The 8,403-nt window shown below is 30.8% G+C and overlaps 1 protein-coding gene across 1 annotated transcript; it reads left to right on the forward strand.

The window, feature by feature from the left end:
• Positions 1–1,540: 1,540 nt before the first annotated feature.
• On the forward strand, positions 1,541–8,242 carry LOC110722103 (L-gulonolactone oxidase 2-like). The gene is made up of 5 exons (XM_021901342.1): positions 1,541–1,903; positions 4,434–4,856; positions 5,194–5,449; positions 6,666–6,767; positions 7,304–8,242. The coding sequence occupies exons 1-5, from the start codon at positions 1,613–1,615 to the stop codon at positions 8,035–8,037; spliced, it is 1,806 nt and encodes a 601-aa protein (XP_021757034.1). The 5' UTR covers positions 1,541–1,612; the 3' UTR covers positions 8,038–8,242.
• The last annotated feature ends 161 nt before the right edge of the window (positions 8,243–8,403 follow it).

Consider the following 8,403-nt stretch of genomic DNA (forward strand, 5'->3'; position numbering starts at 1 on the left):
GTTTGACTTTATCACTATTAATGTATGAACTTTGATTATAATTTTTTATTAACATAATAAAAGCATATTTTATGTTGTTAGATATGTATTGTATAAAGTTTCATAATATAAACTTTTTTAGGACAATGCTATGATTTTTAAAGTTTCATGATATATTATATATATATATATATATATATATATATTTCATATAATTTATATTATTATTTAGTTATACAAATATAAGATCAAAATTATGCATCAGTATTTTAGCAAAGTTTGACCGTGTCACTTATTCAAAATGGAGTAAATTTATAAAAGAGTTTAACAAGTACCTTAGCTTGATAGCTTATATCTCTAACATTTTTAATTGTAATAACAAGCAAGTAGCATAGACATTCAATTACTTCAATTCATGGTCATATAAATTATATCCTTAATTTTTAAAAAGTTTGAGATAACTCTTAACTATAGTGTTCGAATAATTATATTATTTATACTATTTATGCTTATTTGCTTTTATTAATGACAATTGCCCCATTTTTAACTGAAAAAGATATATGTAGCCCCAAGGGATGCATATAAGAAGTTAAAAGTGAAAATTAGACAATAAATAAACATTTATTATACCAATTAACTCGTGAATTGCCGATATATTCTTAACTTAATACTAATAAAAAGAAGTATATTAAATGCTTATATGCCGCTCTAAGAGTTGCGTATAACATTACCCTTTTTATTTTAATACTAAAGAATAATGTGCGGACATTTAACCCTAAATTATTTGGCAGTTATTATCAATCCTCTAAAATATTTATTCACTTGCCTCATTAATGTTAATTGTCTCTTTTTTGTACGAATATTTATACCCCTAAAAAAATATTTGTTTATTCGAGTATATATTTTTCTCATTAATGTTATCAACACCTTTATGGTGATTTAACTAAGACCAAACCATATATTTCCCTGGACATGACTAGCTATAGTGCGCATTAACCGCCCTACTTTTTTAAAAAAATTCATAAACTTTCAATAGTTATGTTTCAAAGATCACGTTATGATGTCAATTTTCTTCTCATCATCAGACAAAAAAATACGAAAATTACAATGCAGAGCGTTGCGCGAAACACACTCTAGTGATTACGTAGTATTTTATTTTAATAGTCGCAGAAGGAAAAAAAAAATAGGATACGTGATTATGTATCAAAGCAATCTTTGACAAAGTTAGTCCTCTACAACATATACAGTAGTAATTTTGTGATTAGAAATCTTTGAATTTATAATCAAAGTCACAACTCAGATTGCTGAAGAACTAATTTCTATATACGTGTCCCATTTTTTATAATTTAAATAGTGAAAACCAAATTAAATATATTATGAAGTTCCAAAAAAAAATATAAAATTCATTTGTGGATGTGGCTCCTTCAATAAACCATAGTTGCTAGAGCTCCTGAATATGTAATTGTCACCGCCTTTTAGTTTGTTACGTTACACAATCAATAACTAAACTATATTATTATATATATACATGTTGCAAACCTTCATTATCTTTCTCAAGCTCAATAATAACATTATCTTTCATATTTGCTCAGAAATTCTACGTGCATTGATCTTTTTTCTTGATTGGTTGAAGATGTCAAATATTTTTAGTGTTTATAGCACAAGAACATACGGTGTCTTAGGGCCGATTTGGCTAATTTTTTTGTACTATTTGATCTTTTGCAATAACAATGTTGTTCATTGTGATCCTCCAGATGAGCCTGTCAAATGCTCTTCCGGAAACTCCAATTGCACCATCTCTAATTCGTATGGCGCGTTCCCTGACCGGAGCACTTGCCATGCTTCTAATGTTGTGTACCCCGAAAATGAAGAGCAACTCATCTCCTATGTTAGAGATGCAACTAAGATGAAGAGAAAAATCAAGGTATGTATTGGTTTTTTGCTCGCCTGTTTTGATATATTATAGATGTCCTTGCCCTAGTAGAGTTTACATACAAAATCTACCACATTGTGCTTGCTTATTCCTTTTTTTTTTTTTTTTTTTTTTTTGGAAAATGTGTCTAAAAAGTACTTATATGTTCACTTTTATGAGAAAAAGGACCTTGTAGGTTCAAAGTGGTAAAAAAGGTCCTTATAAGTCATTTTTGTTGTGAGGAGGGGCTTTGATATTGGAATATGACCGTCGACTTCACTTTTTCGGCATTGATCATCATTGACATAAACGTGATGTTTGAAAAATGTCCTTTCCTTCTTAATTTCCCATGATTTTGAGGAAAGAGAAGGGATTTTGAGAGAAAATTTGGGGATAGAAAGAGAGAATGTGAAAACATGGGAAAAAAAAATGAATGAATGAGTCTTTTTACAACATTACGTGCCACGTGCATGATGGTCAACACCGAAAATGTAAAGTCAATGGCCATATTCCGACATCAAAGTCCTTCATCGATCAAAACAAAAGTGATTTATAAGGACCTCTTTCATAATTTTGAACATATAATAAGGTCCTTCTTCGCAAAAATGTGAAAACATAAGTACCTTTCAAACAAATTTTCCTTTTTTTTTCCACTGAAGTTTAAATCATAATACTATATAGGAAAATTTGTCTAAAAGGGACATATATGTTCACTATTTTGTTTGGAAGGATCTTATATGTTTAAAGTGATCTAAAAGAACCTTATAAGTTAATTTTGTTGTTTGGGGGACCTTGAGGTTAGAATCCGACAATAATTGAATTTTTTCTCCGACGTTGACCTTTCATGTGACCTTAAAAAATGACTCCCTTTTATTTTTTTTTCCATGATTTCCCTCAAATTCACTTATTTTAATTTGTGTCATTTGGGAATTAGAAGAGAGACAAGGAGGAATTAGAGGAAAATCGATGAAAAAAGGGGGTCATTTTTTTAGGTTATGTGAGAGGTCAGCGTCGGAGAAAAAGTCAATAGCTGCCAGATTCCGACCTCAAGGTCCTCCCAAACAACTAAATAAACTTATAAGATCCTTTTAGACCACTTTAAACATATAATTTAAGGTCCTTTCAGACAAAATAGTGAATCCAGACAAATTTCCCACTAAATACGATTGTTCCCTCTGTCTATAGTAAAAGTCATATTACACATTTACTCATATACTATTTTGGATATAAGTCATATAACAAATATATAGTAAATTGGTATTCACAATGAATTATAACTTGAATCAGTTTGTATATACTCCCTCCGTGTTTTTTTAAGTGTTACACTTATCAAATTTGGCCGTATTTTAATAAGTGTTACACTTCCTTTTTTTTTTTGGCAAAAAGCTACATTAAAAAATAATATCTCTCTCCTCTCATGGTCCCCACCCAAACTAATACGAAGTACTACTTTTTAATTATATCTATCCTCTCATATTCATTACTTTTCAATAAACTATTAACCCCCACTATGTTTCTTATACAATTTTTTAATACTCCAATTACCCCACTTAATTACCTATTATTTTATTTAAGTCAATTAAATTGTCTAAAAATATATGCCGGTCAAAATGTAACACTTAAAAAACCTGGAGGGAATAGATGTTTTTTCCTTTCCTTCACCTTAATTTTGTGGTCCTCTAATTCTCCACTCTCTCCGTCCCTTTGTCCTCCCTAGCCACCACGCCAAATCGTATGACCCAGATTATATAAACTTGATTCAATCGATCCGATTTGTCACCCTTTAAAGCGAAAGTATATGAGTTCATACGACATTTAATTTGGTTAAATATATAATAATCTATTACTTCCTCTGTTCTTTTTTACTTGACTTGTTTCTTTTATCACGTTTGCCAATACAAAACTTTAACGATCAATAATTTCAATTCTCCATAAGTAAAAATCATAAATGTTATATATTATGATAGTATTTATTGAGACGAATTCCAAAAGATCTTTCATGAATATGTTTTTGCTTACATATTATTCACAAAAGACGGTCAAAGGAGGAGTAGTGAATAGTGTAAAAGTCAAAGCGTGTCAAGTAAAAAAGAAAGAAGGAAGTATATATTATATATATACTCCGTATTAGCTTAACTAGGAAAGTTAATTAATTTATAAGTTTATTAATTCAAATATATTACGGTGTACAAAATCTGTAAAGAGAGTTACGTGAGGATTTGTTCATATTATGCGAAAGCTAGATAAACATTTGTAAGTATATGTACACAATATGTACGAAAGTTGGATAATGATATGTACAAGTTTGACTACGATAGTATAATTGGAAAGAAGGTAGTATAAGATGATATTAAAAAAAAAAGGAATCATATCATTATTTAAAACACAAAGTTTCATACGTACACCATATAGTCGGAGTTATTTATTCAGATTACTCGGTCGACGTCTAAGATATTTCTTGCATACAAAACTAATAGTCACGGTATTCTAACTTTGTAGGACTAGGCATATCATATACGAGTTTTAATTTGATTTTCAACAGGTAGCAACCAGATATGGTCACAGCGCCACAAAGTTGGTGTGCCCTGATGGAGAAGACGGTCTAATAATAAGCACAAAAAACCTGACCAAGATTATAAACATCAATGTGACAGGAGAAACAATGACGGTAGAAAGTGGCATGTTGCTAATGCAACTCATAGACGAGGCAGCCAAGGTGAACCTAGCATTGCCTAATTCGCCTTATTGGTCAGGTTTAACCATTGGGGGAATGCTTGGAACGGGTGCTCACGGAAGCTCTCTATGGGGCCGTGGAAGCGCGGTCCATGACTACGTTGTTAGCCTTAAGATGGTTAGCCCCGGTGAAGAGGAAGACGAATATGTTAAAGTTCGGACGCTCAGTGTTGGTGATGAAGACCTTGATGCAGCAAAGGTATCACTTGGTGTTCTTGGTGTTATATCACAGGTATGCACATTTTAACCTTTTATTACTTGGAAGAGTCACTTGATTTGTAGTATTTTAAATTCACTAGAAACCCTTGTTAAAAACTTTCACTAGAAAACTAATCATTTTTAATATTATGCTACGTGATATAATGATTGTGTATAGTAGCTATAATTTTATATTCTCTTAATTAATCGATATTTATTTTACTAAAGTTACAAGCTAATCGATTTTTATTAACTAATTATACGTTTGACAATATAATTCAGGAACCTTTAGAAGTTATAGTACTAAAAATTTAAAGGAAATTAAGTTATATGGTGCGAATAAATGCATAACCTAACTTATTTTTTTGAAGGTTACCTTTAAGTTGGAACCACTTTTCAAGCGAAACATAACGTTTATGACAAGACATGACCAAGACTTAGAGATTGAGGCCCCAAAATTTGGGGTGGAACATGAGTTTGCCGATATAGTGTGGCTACCTAACCAACGTAAAGCAACATATCGAATTGACAATCGAGTCCCTACCTCCATACCTGGAAATGGAGTCTATGACGTCATGGGCTTCCGATCTGTACCAAAATTTCTTTTAGAGTCTTCTAGAACAGCAGGTAGGTAATGTATATGATGAGGTCTTTGAACAAATTATGAGTAAGGAATCATTATTTAAAGTTTCCTTCGGTTATGTTTACTTCAACTTAGATATCTACCCCCTCCGTGTTTTAATAAGTGTTACACTTTGATCAAATATGCATGCTGAGACACGACTTTGACCATTAATTTATCTAATCATATGTTAATAAAATTTTAGAAAAATTGATATTATAAAAGTATATATTTTAACGAATTTAATAATGTATTATGCAATAACATTTGTTTTTTTATATATTAGTATATTAATCAAGTCAAAACCATTATGTGAATAGTGGAAAAAGTCAAACTGTAACACTTATTAAAATACGGAGGGAGTACTTACTTTAAAAATAATCAGATCAGATTGGATCAGATCTTATCTTTTTTATTTGCGTTTATTAATTGTTTACTATTTAAAATGTCATAAAAATTTCATATATGAAAACTATACAAGTATACAAATTTGACGAAATCTTATGCATCAGAGTATTAGGTTAAAATTTGGTCAAATATAAAGATCATATCAAATCAATCAGAAAAATTCAAATCAAATCAGGTTATGTGAATTGAATATTTTAGTCTTATCATTATCATGACCCTATTAATTTGGTAATTAGAGGTTTGTACTTAGTTGTTTGTCTTATAGCAAGTTTTATTAGCTAATTCTGATTGTGTAAAGGGGTTTTATTTTTATTTATTATTTTTTTTCGGGTGCGATTTATAATGTAAAACCACCAATCAACTTAGAAAAGCAATGGAGTCTCTGGTAAAAGATAGTAAGTTTGACATAATCAAGATAGGATACGAGAATAGTCAATTTTTGGTAGAGTGATACTTCATAGTTTGTATCACCTGTTCACATTTACTTATTTTCAGTTCAGTTCAGCTCTAATTAGTTCAGATCAGCTCCAATCAATTCAGTTCAGTTCACTTCAGCTCCTAATTTCCTCTCTCATAAAAAATTCATTTCAGCTCCAATCAGTTCATTTCAATTCAGCTCAGTTCAGTAAATATGAACAAGCCCTAATCTTGTATTTTGGTGTAAACCTAAGTCCCTAACTGTTTATATATACTTCGTATGCATAGTACCGGGACTTTTGTATTGAGGTGAGCGGTATCATTCTATTCACAATTTCGATGTTATACACTTCTTCTAATGGATTGTATTTTTTGTTCATTGGTTACACCACTCAGAGGATATTCAAGAATCACTTGGTTGCGGCAAGTTAAGATGCATCACAGCTACCACTTCCACGACCCTTCTTATTAAAAGCGGATTTGGACTCTCAAATAATGGTAACACTCCTATTTCTTTATTTGGTTTTACAAGGGTGTATGTATTCACCTCATTCTTATCACCTAATCTTATTTGAAAATATCTAAACATATATGGAGTAGTTTATTTGCTCTTATTGTTTTTGTACAGATGTTTTCATAACGTAGTTGTTGTTTTAAATATGACAACTATATTATACAATTTTTGTAAATTTTAATCCAACATAATATACTCCCTCCGTTCCACAATGATGTTTCTGTTTGGAATCTTTGACTTTTTTAAAAAAAAGAGAATCTTCTAAATTTCTCTTAATCTATAAGAGCAAATATAGTCACGTGGGATCTAGTTTGATTCGTCTTAATGAGTAGATTATTAATATCTAACTTTTATAATTTTTGCTAGTGTGAGATTAAAGATATTTGCGCTCAAAGATGGTTAAAATTTTACATCGACTTGCGAAACACGAACATCAAAACGGAGGGAGTAGTTTTTTTTTTGTTTGAGAAATTATAAAGTAAGAATTTTATTTATGTTGATTTCATATGCTTGTCTCTAGGTGTGTTATTCACAGGCTACCCAGTTATTGGATATCAAAATAAGATGCAAGCTTCCGCAAGTTGTCTTAATAAAAATAATATTATTGATGGTTATTGTGGATGGGATCCAAGAATAAATGGTCATTTTTTTAATAGCAATGGCTTTACTTTGCCTTTAAACAAGGTAACAAGCTTCATTCAAGACCTAAAAAAATTGGTGAATATGGACCCTTCATCTTTTTGTGGCATTGAGTTTCACTTGGGTATCCTAATGAGGTATGTCAAGGTTTCCTCGGCTTATCTCGGAAAAGACGAAGATGGAGTAGACTTTGATATTGCCTATTATCGACCTAAAGAAGAGTTAGGGCCTCGGCTCAATGAGGACATCATGGAAGAAATCGAGCAATTAGCGGTTTTCAAGTATGGTGGCGTGCCACACTGGGGTAAAAACCGCAATGTAGCGTTTGAAGGTGTGATTAGTAAGTATAAGGATGGAGAAAAGTTTTTAAGGGTTAAGGAAAGGTATGATCCTTTGGGATTGTTTTCAAGTGAATGGACTGATCAAGTTTTAGGATTAAAAGAGGGAATAATCATAAATAAAACTGGTTGTGCACTTGAAGGATTGTGTAGATGTAACACAGATGATGATTGTGGGAAGGGGTATACTTGTGAAAGTGGTAAAGTTTATAATGAGGCTAAAGTTTGCAAGAAGAAGAAAAGCAACCTTATTTTTGATAATTGCTTGATTGGATGATAATCAATAAGGCAAATTGTAATTATAATATCAAGGTGACTTTAATCTTAGTTGGATGCTGTATACATATGTATATATATATATTTTTTTATTAATGCTCATGGTCTAAATTTAAAAATATGTTTGTAATGATTTGTAAGACTAAGTACTAGTCAATGTATATGTAAATTGGTGTTAATAGGTGGTGGTGTTAATCCATGACGGATGATGTACATGTATGTTATTATCCATATTTTAAGTTTATAGATATCTTTTACTAGAAAATAAACATTACTCGTTAAAAAAAATAAATAAATAAAATAAACATTTAAAAGTCTTTCTTATGAGGAGAATTCTTAATGTAAAACTGTAATAAAATTATTACTA

This window comes from Chenopodium quinoa, unplaced genomic scaffold (assembly GCF_001683475.1).
Source record: "Chenopodium quinoa cultivar QQ74 unplaced genomic scaffold, ASM168347v1, whole genome shotgun sequence".
Classification (NCBI taxonomy): domain Eukaryota; kingdom Viridiplantae; phylum Streptophyta; class Magnoliopsida; order Caryophyllales; family Amaranthaceae; genus Chenopodium; species Chenopodium quinoa.

Coding starts and splice junctions, on each gene's coding strand:
- LOC110722103 (XM_021901342.1), top strand. CDS start 1,613: ATGTCAAATATTTTTAGTGTTTATAGCACAAGAACATACGGTGTCTTA. Junction 1,904..4,433: donor AGATGAAGAGAAAAATCAAG/GTATGTATTGGT, acceptor GATTTTCAACAG/GTAGCAACCAGATATGGTCA. Junction 6,768..7,303: donor ATTTGGACTCTCAAATAATG/GTAACACTCCTA, acceptor GCTTGTCTCTAG/GTGTGTTATTCACAGGCTAC.